This window comes from Microtus pennsylvanicus, chromosome 4 (genome assembly GCF_037038515.1).
Source record: "Microtus pennsylvanicus isolate mMicPen1 chromosome 4, mMicPen1.hap1, whole genome shotgun sequence".
NCBI lineage: Eukaryota > Metazoa > Chordata > Mammalia > Rodentia > Cricetidae > Microtus > Microtus pennsylvanicus.
In genome coordinates this window covers 23,143,743-23,162,915 of record NC_134582.1, presented here as the reverse complement: position 1 = coordinate 23,162,915, position 19,173 = coordinate 23,143,743, and the positions used below count along the sequence as shown (strand labels likewise).

At 40.9% G+C, this 19,173-nt stretch overlaps 1 protein-coding gene across 2 annotated transcripts in view; it reads left to right on the top strand.

Moving 5' to 3' along the window:
- The window catches only part of Htr4 (5-hydroxytryptamine receptor 4), a 167,474-nt gene that overhangs the window by 81,876 nt on the left and 66,425 nt on the right, over window positions 1–19,173 (top strand). For both annotated transcript variants that reach the window (XM_075968498.1, XM_075968499.1), the window contains exon 5: window positions 12,300–12,453. In XM_075968498.1, coding sequence (XP_075824613.1) covers window positions 12,300–12,453 — 154 coding nt within the window. The remainder of the gene's footprint in view (window positions 1–12,299; window positions 12,454–19,173) is intronic.

Here is a 19,173-nt window from a genome sequence, read left to right as displayed (position 1 = left end):
GATCAAACAAATCCCAGCCTTCCAGACAGCAACTCTGAGCATTACTTACTGCTACTCTGGGACTTTTCAACAGTTACTTGCTTTGAGATATGACCACACTTCTTGATGTGGGGAATCTTAACATTTAATTCAATTCATTTTAAATTCAATTTAATTTATTTAGAATTTTATACATAAGTATTGGATTTATGGTGTTTCTACCTCACCGTCTCCCTACACTCTCCCATGTCCTGCTTCCACCTCCCCCCCCCCCATCCTGCTGAGTCCATTAGTGTCACTCACATGTGTATGTGTTTAAGGCTGAAGACTTGGCATTGGATAATCTCATCTCTGGAGAAGACAGATTCCCCTTCTCTCGGCAGTCACTGCCTGCCTGCAACTCTTCTTCTGAGGGTGGAGCCCTGAGATGTCTCCCTCTGTGTTGGCCTGCTGATTGGTGCTATCATCATGCAGGTTTTCTTCAGTCAATGAGATTGAGATTTCATGAGTGTAGTAGCTGCCTTGTCCTATATAAAAAACACTATCTTGCGACAGATGTCCTGGTCCTCCGGCTCTTACCCCTTCTTCTACAATGTTTCTTCTCCACCCCTTCTTCTACAATGTTTCCCAAGCCTTAAGTGTAGAGGTTACATTTTACATACTCCAATTGGGGTTGCATCCCAGTGACCTGTTACATCTTAATCAATTGTTGATTTATTAATTGTTCCCATCTGCTACAAAATGAAGCTTCTCTGATGAAGGGATATCTCCCCTTATCTGTGGATATAAGGGTAGGTATTTAGAATGCGATTAGAGATTTTACAGGCTTTCGGAAGGTAGCGGTAGTAGGTTCTCTTTTAGAGTCCAATACTAGACCAGCCATGCGTAATTGAGTAGATTTACAATACCAGCATGGATTCTCTCTCATTGAGTGGGCTGTAGGTCCAATTAGACGGCTGTTGTTTACCCCTGAGATTTGTCACTCTTGGACCTTTGGCCTTTGTGGTGACATGTAGGCTTTACAGTGGGGTAGGAGTGCTGTTCTGCCTTGACAGATTCTTAGGAAACATCTGTGTCATATCCATGTTGATCCCTGTGTTTGAAGTGTGCAGTGCTTTCAGCAACATGGTTTTACCTTCAAGTTCTTGGAGGAAATCAAGGTGGCCATAACCTGTGTTGGTTTGGGTCGCCTCTTGTCTACCCTGACCAACAGCTTGAAGGGAAGTTTCCCGTGCCCAGCACTTGGGTTTGTTAGCTATCTATAGCTCTTGGGGAGAACATTATTACTACAAATGACATACTTCATTTAAATGAACTTACCTGTATTACACATGATTTTAAGTAAGCATAAAATGATACTTCCCTGTAGATTTTTAAAATATTTTTGCATTATTTATCCCTCCCCTCTCTACATTTAAAATTTCCCCTGATTTTTTTCTATTTCCCCCTTATTACACCTGCATCTTACTAGCCATCTGTGAAAAATATTTTTATCAAATCTTCAAGAATTTCATATAATGCATTTTGATTTTATTCACCCAACTCTTCCCCCAAACTCCTCCTAGTTCTACCCTACCTCCCAAACTTATGCCCCTCTTTAAAATAGCCTATCGCCTCCAATTGTGCTGCTCAGTTACCTCTAAGTGTGGGGCCAAGCACTGGAGTACAGTCGATCTACTGGGAGCCATGCCCTTAGAGCAAACTGACTCCCTTACCTGAGAAGGCATCAACTGTCCATAGCTCCTCAGGTAAGTGTGAAGGCTCTTCTTCTCCCTCAGTGCTAGAATTGGCTTGGTGTTGTTCATGTCCTATGCAGGCAGACAAAGCTAATGTGAGTTCAGCAATACAGGAGTCCTGTCATGTCCCAAAGACGCCACTTTCTATAATCTTTTCTCCAGTTTTCTCTAATCTCTGGTTCCTCTGAGCTCTCTGCTTCCTCTTTGCTTCAGTGTCTGAGTCCTTGTGTTTCTCTCTCTCTCTCTCTCTCTCCTCTCTCTCTCTCTCTCTCTCTCCTCTCTCTCTCTCTCCTCTCTCTCTCTCTCTCTCTCTCTCTCTCTCTCTCTCTCTCTCTCTCTCTTCAGTGTCTGAGTCCTTGTGTTTCTCTCTCTCTCTCTCCTCTCTCCTCTCTCCTCTCTCTCTCTCTCTCTCTCTCTCTCTCTCTCTCTCTCTCTCTCTCTCTCTCTCTGTGTGTGTGTGTGTGTGTGTGTGTGTGCAATCTAGATGTTTCATTTGTGGCTGAGCACTCCACTGACAGTCTCTGCACATAGACCAATGAGTTTATGTGTTAATCACCATCCACTGCACAAAGAAACTTTTCCCATGAAGTCTGAGAGTGGCTATGATTGATGAGTATAGACAGTTTTAACTATTTTCTGTCTTTGTAGCAAGTTTCCCTTCAGACCCTCCCTAGCCCTGTTTCTTGGCTCTGACTACCTTGATCTTTTCTTTCTCCTGTTGCTTTTTAGGCATTGGCTCCTCTCTGTCCCTGGAAAGCTCCTTTGCCCTCTGTGTGACTTTCAGGTTTGGCTTAGTTGTATACCCCTGCTGCAGAAGTCATCTCTATTCTCCTCAGATGTGTTCTTTGTAGAACTCATTGCATTTTTTATTAAATGCAGTTCTGTATTTTTTCCCACAAAGTCCTTGTTTTCTCCCATGTGGGAGGAAGCTGTGCATTATGAACAAGGCCAAGAGGATGTTTGAATCTGTGGAATTTGCATATAATGACAATTTTGGCAATTAAACAGTAGCTGCATATAAATATTTATTTAGGTATGTGGCAAATTTTCATTTTCTTCCCCTAGTAGACATCAGAAACTTGAACACCCAAGGAAGATGGGACTAGACAGCGTTTGTCTTGTTTTGCTTTTCTTTATCTCCAGTATGATCCTATCCCAGGTGATGCCCTCACTGAGCCAGAGGATCCATCCTGAATGTTACAGACAATGCCTTCCTTGCCTTTAACGGCATGGTTTTATTTATCATATAGCTTCCGCTTTTTGCACTGTCCCTTCTGGTCTTGCATTTGACCTGGGCAGAGACAGAGAAAGAGAGAAGGGGTGGGGTGTGTTGCTCTTTTCATCTGGGTGAGCCCTGACAAGATGCACAACTCTCTCACCTCCAGCTGCTGTGAGTGTTCTAGGAAATGATAGCACCATTAGAGAAAGGCGTCTCACTTTTATTATTAATTGTTGCCTAGATTGTTGACTCCTGGGTTCAGTAAAAATGTACAACTCCTAGAATATTAAAAGACCCATTTACATGCCTAAAATTCTGTACTTCTTTGGTACTTTGACAAATGACATATTACTGAAAACTTAAAATAATTTCAAAACTATAATTGCTATATTCAGTATAGTAAGAGTCATGGAAGGTCAAACACTGTATTGTCTGAGGTTCTATAGTGAATGAAAAACAACCAAGTAGCTATAAAAATTTGCTATTTTTGAAAGTGAAATACAATGAAGCCATTGAAACTCCTAGCAGATCATATGTGCTGAGAGGTATAACTGTTATTTGAGAAAAATCAAGTTTCAGACTTAAATGCTGGTCACAATTCCACTCATAAAATAAATTCAAATATGATATATCTGAACATACATTAAAAAATTGAAGGAGGGGAGTGGGGGAGAGATCGATTGAGCATTCATGAGCAGATTTTCTTCACTCTCATCTTGCTTAGCCCCACATGGGTTTGCCAGTTGCTCCATCCTGCCATATCCTTTTCTTAATACTAAATCAAAAACACAGTAATACCTGAGCTTTGTAAAAAAAAATGCCTCCAATACAGAAGCATGACATAGAGATGGTCCCACACAGCCTGCCTACCAGGTTGATGTAACCACGGTGAACACAGCTATCTGTAAAGTGACGTCATGTGCAATAAGTGTATTTGCTTTTGTAGCGTTAGTAGTTTTTGTGTTTTAGTAGTTTTTGAAGGCTTTGTCTGTAAAGATGCCAGTCAATGTTGGAATTGTTCTTCCCAATTTGCTTATTGGACAACCCATTAGTAAGCACCATTTCTGGCAGAAACTAAAGTGATGGACCAGTTAACTGAAAAATCTGGCATTAGACATGGCTTTCTTCAAGGATTTGAGCTGCTTCATTCCGTCTGCCTTTCTCCTACTCTACTCCCTTCTTGGTACCCATCTGCATCTGCATTTTCCTATTTTCTATACCTTTGTCTCTATTTATGCCTGTTCCTTGTTGTTCTTATTCCGTCTCTCAGCTCCGAACTCTTGTTGAATTTATTCTCAAGGCGGGTTCTTCCTGGGGGGGGGGGGGGGGGCGGAGCATTGACAACATAAATCTAAATCACAGAAATCCACAGGAAAAGAGCTCTATGTGTTGTGTCTAAATGTTGGAACCACACATTCCCCAACACCTGCTCACCATGGCGTGGGGATGACACATGGTTTTTCCTGGGCAAAGCTGAAGCTCTATGACCCTCCATCTTCACTGAAAGCATGTGGTAGCAAAGCTTGGTAGTTCCCCCAGAACTGGGACACTGTGTGGGATCAGATTCCAACTTCTTTCAGGCTAGCTGAAGGCTTACTGGGAACTTTCGGAGTAGTGGCAATCAGTGGGAAAGTGTCATCCACTGGGTCCCTCTGTATTGACTAATTATGACTTCATTCTTCCTCTGGGTTCTTAAGCCACACTTTCTTAGACTTCGCTGTTCTACCTCTGTTTTTTGTTTTGTTTTTAACATGTTTGCAATTTATCCTGTATTTGGCCTTAAATGCAATTACATCGAAAAGTCTACTTTACTTTAATGAAGAGGTCATTTCCTGTAAGGATGGCTCCTTGCTCTTTATCGTCCACCTCCTTCTGCCATCCAGAAACTTGACACGTTCTGCCTGCAAAACCCTCCCCAGTTCTCGAGTCCCAGGTTTTCTTTGAAACACATTTATTTTCTTGTAAAAACATGTTCTCCTGACTCCAGGGCTGCATATTTAATCGCGTGCAAGAGATAAGTTGTCTGTGTCGCTTAATGATGTCCCTGGAGCATAACTAAATTGGGCAATGTATAAATCAAATGTGTCAGTCATTGGGAATGCATGTCACACAGTTCCGTTTGTTTTCCCAATATAAAGGAGGGATTTTTGCAAGGAGAGTGAATAAGAGTTTCTTCTTTTTGCATTTTCTTAATTAGTGATTTATGTGGGAGAGCCCAGCTCATTGTGGGTGGCCCCATCCCTGGACTGGTGGTCCTGGGTTCTATAATGAAGCAGACTGAGCAAGGCCATGGTAAACAAACCAGTAAGCAGCTCTCCTCCATGGTCTCTGCATCAGCTCCTCCCTCCAGGTTCCTGCCGTGTTTGAGTCCCTGCCCTGACTTCTTTCTACAATGAACAGTGCTGTGAAAGTGTAAGCCAAATAGCACCCCCACCCCAGCACTCAAAAAAAAATTCTTCTTCCAAGTCTACACACTATACCTAACCTTCACATTTGGATCTCCTGGTGGAGGTTATGAACTGTAATTTTTGTATCCATTTCATCACACATTTCTGGAGTGCTTATGGATGATGGGAGTGCTTCTGGACATCGGGATTAGGTGCCAAATGGCAGGAAAGGCTGACTCACAGGGCTTTTAGTGCAGCGAGGGAACATAGTGGTAGAAAATGGGATATTAGCGTAAAATTACTAATAGTTGAAGAGCAATAGGAGTAAATTCCAAAAGCTGTTGTGCTGTACCATCCTCCAAGGCATGCAATGTCCTTCAGGAGGTTAGGTTGAAGCCAAACCCTGACTCCTCATTAACTATGGGCTAGATATACATCTTAGCCTTTGATTTTCCTCGTATATCCTTAGCATTTGCAGGAACCATCACATATAAGTGTGGCAGCTCATCTTCGTCTATTTTTTGTCAGCCTCTCCCTAATTGTGAATGTCAAAAGAACCAGATCTGTCTCATCAACTCTATGTTCTTGCTACAGGTATATAGAGCATCTCTTCCACACATGCTTGGCTGAACATAGCACGCTCTGAGAGGTGCCTTGGGTTTTTTTTATTGTTGTTACGTTTTTGTGTTATTTCCTTTCTTCTGAAAGCTTTTACTCTTCAGCCTGAAGAGCCATTTGTTGTTGGCGGGTTACACATTTTCCCAGCCCTGTGTGGCTCCTCTCTTTCCCTTGAAGAACTTGCTTATTTGGTGACTCATTTGTACCTTTGCTTTTATTCTGTCTTTCAGTTTATCTCTGGGCTCCAAGGTCCTCTCTCTACCTGCCAGTTAAGAATGGTATCATAGGCGTCTTTCTGTTTCTCTCAAACCCAATAGGCTCAAAGTAAAAATTTCCATCACACCTTAATACTCTTTCTACTTAGTACATCAAAGGATGCAAAGTATTGCCTTGCAATTACAGACATTGGATACGAAACAGGACCCAGTTCTTGCTACACAATGCACTTCAATTAGTGGCAATGGCAATGCAGTTAAGGAAACACCATGTGAAAATAGCAATGGCAAAAATGATGCCGAAATGGGGAGCCCCATCTCTGATCTGAAGAAAAGGACACATTCAGAGATCTAGACCACTACATGGAAAAAAGGTTACTACCCAACAAGTAACCCCAGACAGTATAAAAGTATTTAGATATATAGAGATAGACAGATAGATAGATATAGAGATGATATTTCTGTTTATCCTGTTGTGATTAGGTATGAGTATAGAACATTGTCCCCAGAACTTGTAAGCATATATATACTGTTGCTTACAAGATACACACACACACACACATATATATATATATATATATACATACATACATATATTATGTGATAAACTCCATCATTCACACCATTTGCCTGTAGGGAACAACTTGTTTAGTGTTTGTCTTAGACTCTACTATAGGAGGAGATGCTGATCCAAGTGTTTTCATATGGTCTGGCAAATAGCTTAGAGCCCAAGTTCCAAAATGTAACTGAATCCATTTAAAATTCACACATACACACATGTTTATGTATGTGTATGTGCTGGGAACTTCTTATGTTTTCAACATGTTATTTTATCAGTTCTCACAGTGAGTGGATGATGTAGCATCATTATCCCACTTTACCGAAAAGGAAACTGTCTTATAGGTCAATAGCTAGCTCTGAGACCAGAGGGAGTAAGAGGTTAAGGTAAAAGAAGTCACTGCCCCTCTGTGAGGAGACATGAAGTTGGCTGCTAAGTTCTCTAATTCTGAAAACTCAGGATCCCTGTTTGTTCTGAGTACTTCTCCCTTTCCTGTGATTGGAGTGCTAGGAACAAGGAGGAAGAGTTCTCCCCAGTCGCAGGAGTGGTGAAGGGGATTAGCATGGAGCTTAAAATATACCACTGTCAGCTAAGACTAAGTAGACTGTGTCCCTAGAGACACCGTAAAGCAATTAGATCCTACATTTGCATGTGGTTGTGGTTGGAAAAGCTGCAGGTTGTCTACCAAAGGGGATTTTAGTGGAGTTTTATGAGCAAACTTGGAAGTGTTTTGCATAAGAACTTACTTTGTGAATACCTTTGCTACATTCTAGTTAATCCTGCCCATCTGGAACCTAATTTGTCATTTAGAACATTTATTAAATCACTTTATTAAAGTATTTTTGGTTAAATAGAAAGTGTCCTATGAAAGGCTAAAGAGCAAACTTTGTATATTAATCTGCTCCCGAGATGAACCGCAATTCTGTTTGGTAAATAACATCCATTCAGTCTGAGAATCAACAGCCCTTCCCTTTGCTGTAATTCTTTCTTAGAAGAGAATGCTTCAGAATTGATCTGGATGAACAGTTTCAAGTTTTCTGACCTCTTATAGGTTAGCATCCAAAAACTGTTTTTAAAAGTAGTGTATTTTGCCAATTCTTTAAGAATTACATATGACATATTTTTGTAATATTAATTAATTTCCTCCAAACTCTCCCCGATCCACCCTCTCCTTCTTTTCCTGCCCCCTTCAATTTTGTGTCTTTTTAATTTTTGAGCAGAGATTATCTTGAAACAGATGTCCTGATCCCCTGGCTCATACCATCTTTCTGTTGTCTCTTTCGCTATGTTCCCTGAGCCTTAGATGCAGGAGCTGTGGGGTAGATATATCCGCTGGGGACGACACCCACGGTCAACTGTTCCTTCCATTTTGAGCAGTTGTGGTTTTTCTGTGCCAGTCTCCATCGATTGAAAAAAAGAAGCTTCTTTAATGAAGGGTGAAGCTACACTTGCCTGTGTAGAGGCTAAGTATTTAGAATGCAGTTAGATACTATACCGCTGTGAGAAAGAGGCAGTACTAGATTTTTTTCTATGTCCCATGATCTCACCTAGTCGGTTATTGTTACAGTTCCAGACATGACTTCTCTCTTGTTTGAGAAGTCCCTGAGTACAATTAGATGGAGGTTGGTTACCCCAGAATGTCAGTACCACTATTGCACCTCTTAGGATATCTTTCCATGTTGACCATTGTGGTTCATAGGCTTTACATCCAGGTAGGATGATTAATTGTTTTTCTACCCTGGGAGCTTACAAAGCTGCTTCTGAACCATTTCTGTCCTCATGAAGCTCACAATCCAGTAAAGTAGACTTTCTTACCTTTGTCCTAGGTTGTGCTTTGAGGATGCACAGGTGCCTGCGCTTCTGTGGGCTTAAGCCTGGCCATAGTGAGCTATGGTAACATGGTGGACGGCAACAGGCAACAGGGCATTGTGCTCATTTATGGCACCCCACTCTTATAATGACACATATGGAACATATCAGGGCTATGGAGCCCCTACTACGGATGAAAGTGACATCACTTTAACCAGCGGTTTTCAATAGCAGCACACTGACATTGTAGATCAGAGGCTTAGTTACTGTTGGAGGCTGCCCTGCCCATTGTTGGTGGCATACCTCAAGCAGCAGGATTCCAGTAGGATCACTTCAAGGTCGTGACTACAGAAACTTGTCTCTAGATTGCCAAAAGTCACCTGGTAAGCAAAGTCACTCCTGGCTGAAAGCAACTGAGAATTTTTTATTTTTATTTTTTTTTTTGCTAAACTGTGACTTCAACGGGTTATAACAATGCTTTTCTAATGACCATGTGACAGCCATGCAGGAAAAACCTTTAAACATAAAACATTTTAATTGGGTTAGAGGGTTAATATCAGAAGAAACAGAAAATCATTTTTAGAGAAAAATTTATTAGCTTCAGGATACTCTTAGTTTTATAACATACTCTGGTAGAACCTACAGAATCCTCAGGTCCTGGTAATTCAAGGAGACTTGGATACATACCCCTGTTTAGTAGAATTTAAACATTTTGCATTTCTGAGTTTCTTCATTTCTCTCTGTTGCTGTGATAAATCCCATGACCAAAAGCAGTGCATGGAAGAAAGGGTATTTGACTTGAATATTTCAGGTCAGAATCCACTGAGGGAAACCAAGTCAGGAACTACAGACAGACATCTGGATGCAGGAACTGAAGCAGAAGCCACAAGGGTATCTTGGTTGTATCTTGGTTACTGGCTTGCAACCTTGTGACTTGATTAGTCTGTTTTCTAATATCACCTAGGACCACCAGCCTAGGGGTGGCATCACCCATAGTAGGCTCACAGCCTCCTCTTCCCCGATCAAACATCAATCCCAAAAGTGCACACAGATGTGCTTACAAGCGATCTAATGGAGGCATTTTTCTCAATTGAAGTTCTTCCCAGATGACTCTAGATAAACTAACAAGGACATGAAACACCTTTCAAATCCTGAATATTTTTATTTTTCATTTATTTATAAGGTGGGTATTAAAGGAATTAAAAGAAATCTCTCGGGGATTCTGAAGAGATATCGGAGTGAAATGATAGCAGTGGTGGTCCAGCTGGCTTTTTAGTGGTCTGTCTAAGCCCAGTGCCAGCAACTCTTCCCAATGCAGAGTGTTGGCCAAGATCCTGACGCACGCACACACACACACTCACACACACACACACACATGCACGCACGCAAGCACACACACCCTTTTTATTTCTTCATTGGATACATTGGTGTATGTCCTCATTTTAAAAACCCATATGGGGCTGGAAAGGTATCGTAGTTGATATAAGTACACACTGTGCAAGCACAAGGACTTGAGTTCAATCCCCAGAGTCCACATGAAAAGGCTGGGTGTGGTGGCACATGCTTGTAATCTCAGGGTCGGGGAGGGAGATACAGGCAGACCTCTAGGGTTTGCTAGGCAGTCAGCTGAGAATACTTGGTGAGCTCCACACCAACAAAAGACCCTTTTCCAAAAAAACAAATGAATGACAACCAAGATTCACCTCTACCCTCCGCAGACACATGAACACAGGTGCACCTACACAGACACAGATACAGACACACACACACACACACACACACACACACACACACACTAGTTATGAGTGTTGTAAAATATTATATAAATATGGCCTTTGGTAAGGAAATCAATGATAACTGTTATGATTAATGCATCCAATGCTCTTTATAAATGATCTCAGAACACTTGCCAGCTTGACGAGCAACCTCTCACTAGTGGTGCTACCAGGCATATTGTAGAGGAAGTGACGATAGGGAAGTTTCCTTCTTTTTTAACTTTTCTTAATTCTTTGCTTGAAAGAAATGATTTTATGCTATGAGGAAAGATATTCAAAATATATCAGCTGTTTTTTTGAGGGCTCTGCTAGGAAGAATCTTCAGTATTTATGTCAGTGTAGTGAGTTTTAGCTAAGAATCTCATATTTCATAGGCTTTGCTTTGTGCTACCAGTTTCTAAAAATTACATAATGCCTATTGTAGGATAGAGACAAAAATTTAAGTCAATATAAATCTAGGCGTGACCACACGTTTTTATCTATATATACTAACCTAGCACTCAGAATTTCACTAACCTAGTTTAAAATTAAGCAAAATAAAATCATTTCCCCCTCTTTACTATTGCTAATATTTTAAAGAGAGAGAAGAAGAATTTTTACCACCCTTCTCAACAATCCAAGTCTATGCAAGAGCGCGTGTCCATAGCTGTCTGTTGCAGGGGACATCCCTGCATCCCACCGTAGCCCCTGAGGATGGAACTGTCCCAACAGCTGTACTTCAGGTATCCGTTTTCCAGGACTGACTGTATCTGTGAATTGTACAAGGGTTTGGAAAACTGTCTGCTAGCTCTATAGCATCACCCTCACAGTTACATTTTAAAGGGAATTTGAAACTTCCATTTGTTTCTCTGTAGCAGCAACCCATACTATTCTAGAGCAATGCTAATCAAGGCACAGAAACTTTGAACAGGCTGGAATGACATACATGCAGGATTCCAAGTTTGGGAGTTAGAGAGGAGGCCATTTGTCGAAGCAGAAGAAGTTTAAAACCTAAGGCACAATATAAACACAAAAGAGAGTGAGCAGTGAATCCAAGAAAGGGTCAGACCCGGGAAATAGAGGGAGGGCAGTTTCAACAAGTAGGCAATAATTAACAGTGACATGTTTGCAACTTTATATTCCTTGCTTTAGAATAACAATGAAATGGTCACTGTCAGAAACAATTCATGTGAACTGTACTTGTATCTCCTTGTCTTGAGCCCATCACTTGGTCTCATGCTAATAGAGAAACCTGGAAGTGCATGCACCTCTAAGGGGGAAGTAAGGGATACTTACCTGAAGGTAGAATTGACTTGCTGGTGAAAATGTAAACTCCAGGTGGCTTCCCAGAAAGCTGTGATTCAGGAGACCCTTGGGGTCTGCACTGACCTTCTCAGCTAAATCTGTTGCAGGGGAAGGGGGAGAAGGGTAATCCTGGACACCAATTTAGGGAACATACAAGTACATCTCAGTGCAGCCATCAAGAGGAAGAGAGAGCAAGGGTAAAATAGGTCAAATCATAGTCACAGAGGCTAAAGGTATCTGTGTGCAGGGGCCTGGAGGGCTTGAGGAGGTTTTCAGTTCTCAGAAAGTGGACCTGTGTCTGAGGTAGAGTAGACCTTCATGAGGTCAAGCTGATTAAGACATTGGGAGATGAAGAGGGATGTGAAGCCAACTCAAGGCAATGACCTTCATCTAAAGCATATTTATAAATTAACAGAAGTATATGTCATGTGTTATTATTTTTATTGTTTAATTGTGTTTTCTCTTTCCTTTGTTCCCCTCCTACCCCCTTCCCTTTCTTTCTACTCCTTTACCACCTGCGCCTCCATTTATTCTCAATTTTTCTCTTCTCTTTCCTATTTCACTCTCTTCTCTCCTTCCAATCCTCCTCTTCTCAATACTCCCCCTTCTTTCCATCCTTCTTTGCTCCTTTCTTCCTCGTCTCCCCCATCTATTATTATCTTTCCCCTCTCCCCCTCATTTTTCCTTGCCCATGACCCACCCTTCACTGTCTCTCCAGGTATTATGCCATCTGCTGCCAACCTTTGGTTTACAGAAGCAAGATGACCCCTGTCCGCATTGCACTGATGTTGGGAGGCTGCTGGGCCATTCCCATGCTTATATCTTTTCTCCCCATAATGCAAGGCTGGAACAACATTGGCATAGTTGATGTGGTGAGTATCTACACAGAAGCCACGGGATTATAAATCCATCAACTTTACTGGGCATGCTAGATAAACAGACAATTTTAAGCTGGGTAGCTATTGTAATAGATATTCCAACAGCAGTCTGAGTCATGTTTCTAAATGTCTACTGACAGAGTCTCACCTTGGCCAAATGTTAGTCAGGGTCCTCTGAATTATCTTTCCGCTGGATCATGTGTTTTTAAAGTTTATTTATTTATTCTCTGGAAATTTCATGCATGAGCACAATGTATTTATATCACAGGAACCCCTAGACACCAAAGTTTGGATTTCCATGTCTATCTTAATTTCTTTGCTGTGCTATGATAAAATACCTTCAAAGACTTGACGTCCTTGTCATACAGATCTTTCACTTGCTTGATGAAAGTTAAAATATATCTTGGTTAGAGTTACACCAAGATATATTATTTGAGGTTTTTGTAAAGGGGGTTATTTTCTGATTTCCTTCTTAGTCCTTTTCTCATTTTATATAGGAAGACTACTGATATTTTTTAAGTTAATCTTGTATCCAACCACTTGACTAAAGGTATTTATCAGCTGTGGGAGTTCCTTGGTAGAGTTTTTGGGGGTCACTTATATATAGTATCATAGCATCTGTGAATAAAGTACCCCAAAAGAAGCAACTGAAGGGAGAAATGGCTTATTTTAGCCCACAGTTTAAGATACCATCATGGCAGAGAAACTAAGGCAGTAGGAACTTGAAGCAGCAAATCCCACAATGTCCATAGTCAAAGGAGAGCAATGAATGCACACTATGACTCAGTCATCTCTGTTGGCTTCCACATTCCAGAACTCCTGCTCATAACTGGGATGGATCTCCCCACATCCATTAAAGTACTGAAGATAACCCCCCACAGATATACCCAGAGGGCTTTTTTGCTGGTGATCCCAAGTTCGGTCAGGTTAACAGCTAATTCTGAGCAACGCACTGCCCAATTGTGCATTGCTCAGTGTCAGCAGGCATGCTGATAAGCTGGTTTAACTAGCATCCCTACCCTCAGTAAAGGATTGGGCACATTCTCCTTCACCTTCCCCAGGTTGTGTCTGATTGCCCTGGCTTGTCTTCTGCAAGAATCCTGCTAAGTTGACTCAGCTCGAATCCCACTTGCTCCTCTCGTTTCCTCTTCCTAATTTTCTGTCCACTGAGCCTCATCAACCAACTCCTCGGCTATAAGTCCCCACTTTTTTTGTTGTGTTTAGAGTTGGAATTCATTTCTTTCTGCAAAACTCACAGTAGCTTCTTGTATTTATAATAATGTAAAGGCTGCTTTAGCAAGTGTTTCAAACCATTTTTTTAACATTACTGGATATTGAAAAGTACAATAAGCACTTTACATGTAACCCCCAGAGAATCCCTTTTTGGAAAAGTTTAAATATATGCACTTTAATGATGAGCGGATTAAGTTGCATTTCTCATGCCACATAGCTTCCCTGTAGGTGAACAGGGACTCACTATTTAATAATCAGTTCCTGGAACATGGGATATATCCTGTGTCCTGAGAAGCATTCATCCTATTTCGTGTGCAGAGTCTTTAAGGTGTGCAGTGCCTGGGGAAAGACATGCCAGGTAAATGTGGCCAGAAGTCAGAGAGCTAACCAGTGAACCCAGCTCTGTTAATGTTCAACTTCCTAAGGGTTGTATTAAGAAGGGAAGCTGGTACTGAGTGAAAATGGTGTCTAATATGAGTGTTAAGGGCACATATGTTACATATGCCATGCATTGCCCAAACCCTGGGTATTGGTTTTCCAGAGAAATAGAACCAATAGGATTTTTGTGTGTGTATGTATATATATATGCATATATGTATGTATATTATCTATCTATCTATAGTCTATCTATATCATCTATCTATCATCTATATATCTTTTCCTTGTCATGTAGCTGTCCATCTATCTACTTATATACTTTTATTTAAAAAAAGTAACAGAGTCAGATAAATAGACAAATTATAACTGATCCACATGGTTGTGGAAGTTGACAAGTCTCAGCACACTAGAGACTCAGGAGAGCCAATATTTCAGTCCAGGGCCAAAGATAGGAAAAACTGATAGCCCTTAATTAAGACAATGATAGAGCAATCCGCATTCTTGTTCTGATCAAGCCTTTAATAGGTTGGCTTCAGTGTTAAATTAGAAGAGAAAACTGGTGTATACAGTCTATCAGTTCAGAGTTTCATCTCAACCAAAAATATTATCATACTCAGAATAGGGCTTTACCAAACTTCCGGGTACCCCATGGCTTAGTTAAGTTGACACATAATTGCCGCGCACCGCGCCCCCGTGTCTGCGCTTGGTGCACTATCACCCAGTTACCGAGCTTCGGGCAAGGGGCTGGAGGTTAAAATACACAGACACACACAGACAGAGAGACAGTGACACGGGTCATCCTTGAATTCCCCAAGAATGCCCCCTTTATTGTGTTCAGGGGCAGATTATATAGAGTTAGCCACGCCCCAGCCAAACCCACCAGAAACCACTCTCCTGCCATCAGGAACTCCTGAAGGTCTCGTGCTCAGAGCAGCTGTAGGCACTCAGATCAGGGGATTACAAGAAATTCAGGATCTGGGGTCTCACTGCTCCCAACACATAATATTAACCATCTCACTTTAAAATCATCTTTAAGAGTTCTACTCTGGCATACAAGAATTATAATGATGATTAAAACTGACAATCTGGATCCTTTGGCAGGGCTATGGAAAATGACCTGCAGTCACTTAAAGTCAGTCCTCCGAGGATGTGCGGAAGAGAATAGAAAGAAGAGACTGAGAATGGGTGCTGGCCCAGAAGGACCAGAAAAGGGAGAATGCCCCTTCCTTTCTACACAGAATGATTTTAACTTCCTCTTTGAATAGGAAACAGCATTCATTCAAATCCCATGGCAGGACTTATGTTTCAGAACAAGTGCTTGAGCCCCTGAAAACGTACTAGAGGCAGGGAGTAGAGAGGTAGGGACTCCATCCTGAGAACCTGTGGATAATTTCTTTAACCCTATACCTTTCTTTCAGAATGTTAGGTTTTGTTTTGTTGTTTGTTTTTTTTCACTTGGAGGGAAAATGAAATACCAGCTTCCAAGTGCTGTTTTTCAAATACCAGTTGTAATAATGGTCAACAAATGTTTTGTACTTACTGTGTATCAAGCCTCACGTTAATCACCATTCCAGTGAGCCTCATTAAGGACATTCTTGGCTCAGTTGAAACACAGAAGTTGGAGAGGTGGTCTTGGGCCAGATAATGTTTCGTTTGTTTGTTTGTTTTTACTTTGAACAGTGGTAGGGTTTTTTTTCAACTTTGAAATTGGAGGATTCAGAAGAATTATCTTAGCCAGCCTGCAGTAAATAGTGATAGGGCTGTAGAGAACTGGGAAAACCCTGAGGAGAGACTTAGTCCTGCTGGGTGATGAGGGTAACGAGTAGGGTACCAGTCACCTGAAGTGGTGACACGGTTAGAGAGTTTAGATGTTTTCTCACTCTGTGTTGATTGGACACCCGCTTTTCTAGGTGCTGGGGCTGCATCACTGAGCAGAGCTGGTAATGGTTCAAATCCTCGTAACTTTATATCCAACCAGGGAGATGCAAGCAGCAAGTGATACACTAAAAATCAGCAGGTATCTAGCGTGTGGGGCGATAATGACTATATTTTACATCAGTTTGGGGCTGAAGAGATGGCTCAGAAGTAAGAATGTGGACAGCAGCCACACCACTCAGAACTGCCTGTAACTCCAGTTCCAGGGAATGCAACACCCCTGGCCTCCCTGGCAACCTGTTCACACGTGCACACACCCACATGTGGGTGCACGCACCCACACACACACAATTTTCAAATATTAAATCTTTATAAGGTGGGTTGCTAGCAGATTGAAAGTCTAAATAGGGAGATCGAGTAGGCTCTATTGAGAAGGTGACATTTGAATAAAAACTTTAGGGAGATAATTCCTCCATCTTTGAGAAGCATGCTGTGGGCATAAAACAGTTGATACAAAGGTCCAGAGGCAAGATGACCCTGTCATAAGCCGATACTAAGTTAATGTGGAAGTAAGAAAGCAGGAGAGGAGTTTAAGAGATGATAAAATACAATAAATAGGAAAATAATGTGTTGTTCTGAGAGACATTAAAGGCATCAGATTCAACTTTGAGAGATATGGATTGCTGTAGGGTCTGAGCATGTTATTAATATGATTTATAATATTTTGAAAGAATCCTCATTTTTTTCTGTTAAAAAGTCTGCTAAAGTAATGCCATGGGTAAGAGATAACGGTGAGGTACTTTCAGTGGGAGTGATGGAGATCGTGATTCAGAATATAGGTAGGTTTTTAATATAAGCAGGATCATCCGTATGGTTGGAAGAGAAATGGTAAAGGGAAACTTTAATACAACTAAGATTTTGGTCAGAACAACTGGAAAAATGGAGAGAATGACTATTGATTTCAGCTGGAAATTCCAGATTGGAAGTACTGTAGGATAAGTTCTATGGGATAGAAAGCACAACATAAGTGTTAAATATCTGTTAAAAAAATAGTGATATTTTAGTGCAACGGTGAAGTAATCAGCTTATTATCAAACCATGATATTTATGGGAATTCTCTATGAGAAACAAACAGCACGTTTGTATAATTCTCAGAGCTAGATGCTGTTTAAGCCCATACAAGTAGATGTAATCACCTGGGGAGTGAAGATATGTAAGAGAAGATGTCTAAGAACTGAAAAAACCACTAATGGAGGGTTGGAAGATACAACTAAGAAGGAAGCATAAAAAAGAGGGAAAATTCTAGAAAACCAATTTAAAAACACATCAAAGACTGGAGAATGCTTTTTCTGGGTATGACAACAACTGTCCTAGCTATGACTATAAGGATGAGTAAAATGTATTATATTAAAAACACAGTATCAGGAATTGTAGTTCATGCCTATAGCCATAGGCTTTTAAGAAGCAAATGCAGGAGAATTTATGGTCAAAGCCAACTTAAACTACGCAGTAAAAATCTGGTGCAAGCCTAATCCAGAACAAATCCCAGCTTGGAGTGAGAAGTTGGGCATACAATCCCATCCCTAACCTTGAAGGCATTGGTGACTGTTAGAGGCTGGGAAAGGAAGGATCAGAGTCTCTTGGAGTGTACCTCCTGGCAAGCTGACCATGCTCTGGTTGAAGACCATACATCCAAGAATATTTTATACTGTACAAATTGGTCTGGAAGGCTTCTTTGAATGGGAAGAGGAGTGGATAGAGAAGGGGATGGATGTGGGAAGAGCATGGGTCATGAGTAGGTGAATGTGGTCGGAACATGCTGCATATAACTAGAAACTTTCAATAACTGATAAAATGATAAAGAAATCAGCATGTTTTTAATAATTGTTTTAATTAAAGATTTTTTTTTTTTTTGGTTTTTCGAGACAGGGTTTCTCTGTGGTTTTGGAGCCTGTCCTGGAACTAGCTCTTGTAGACCAGGCTGGTCTCGAACTCACAAAGATCCGCCTGCCTCTGCCTCCCAAGGGCTGGGATTAAAGGCGTGTGCCACCACCGCCCGGCTTAATTAAAGATGTTTCTACACAAGGAAAAAAATCTGCAAAATTTTTATTCTAAATATTATTTAAAGAACATTTTTTTAGTCCCATTCTCTACAGTTAAAAAAAAGCCCCAGATAAAAATATCAGACAGCAGGAAAAATACAGAACACTCTGAATTATGAGTATATAAACAGGAAAGCAACAACAGCAAAACCAAAAAGAATATTGACTACTGGGATACTACGATTAATACCTCCTGGATTGTTTTTAGTACATATAGAATTAAGATGCATAAAAGTCAACATACCAGGAAAGAATGGGGTGAGAAAATGAAGATTCAGTGTTTAAGATGTTTGTATTGTCAAAAAGAGTAATGTGGTAATTATATTTCATAGATGGGCATGGTCTTCACGGAAAAGATGAGAACATATAAGTAAAAGAAAATGTAGGAAAGAGGCCAAAAACCCAAGGAAGAGGTTTGAATAAGAATTCTCCCCCAGAATCATATATTTGAATGCTTAGTCACCAGGGAGTAGCACTATTTGAAAGGGCTAGAAGGATTAGGAGGTGTGTCCTTGTTGGAGGAAGTGTGTCACTGGGAAGGGGCTTTGAAGTTTCCAGAGCTCATACCAAGCCCAGCCTCTTTCTGCCAGTGGATCAGGGTATAGCTTCTCCAGCACCATGCCTGTCCTGTCTACCACCATGCTCCCCACTATAATGATAATGAACTACGTCTCTGAAACTATGAGCAAGACCCGAATTAGATGTTTTCTTTTATGAGCGTTGCTGAGGTCATGGCGTCTCTTCACAGAATTAGAAAAGTGACAGTGTCTTAAGATGGATAGACTCAACCTGTGATTATAGTAAATGTCAAATGACTAAATTCTGTGAAGAAAATTTGCTAAAAGATAAATGCGGTTATATTGAATCTAGAAAAATTGCAAATGCATGCTGTTTAAAGAGCGGCCCATTGTGCAGAATACAGTAAAGAGGTTAAAAATTTATGAAATGGAAAAATCACAGTACCTTGTGAGTACTGAATTTTTTATTATTAGATTTTCTTTAAAAAAAAACCAATCCAAATTCCCACTCCCTCTCCTCCTCCCATTCTCTCCACACACCCTCCCACCCCACCCCCATCTAATCCTAAGAGAGGGTAAGGCATTTTGCTTTGTGGAAGGTCCAACGC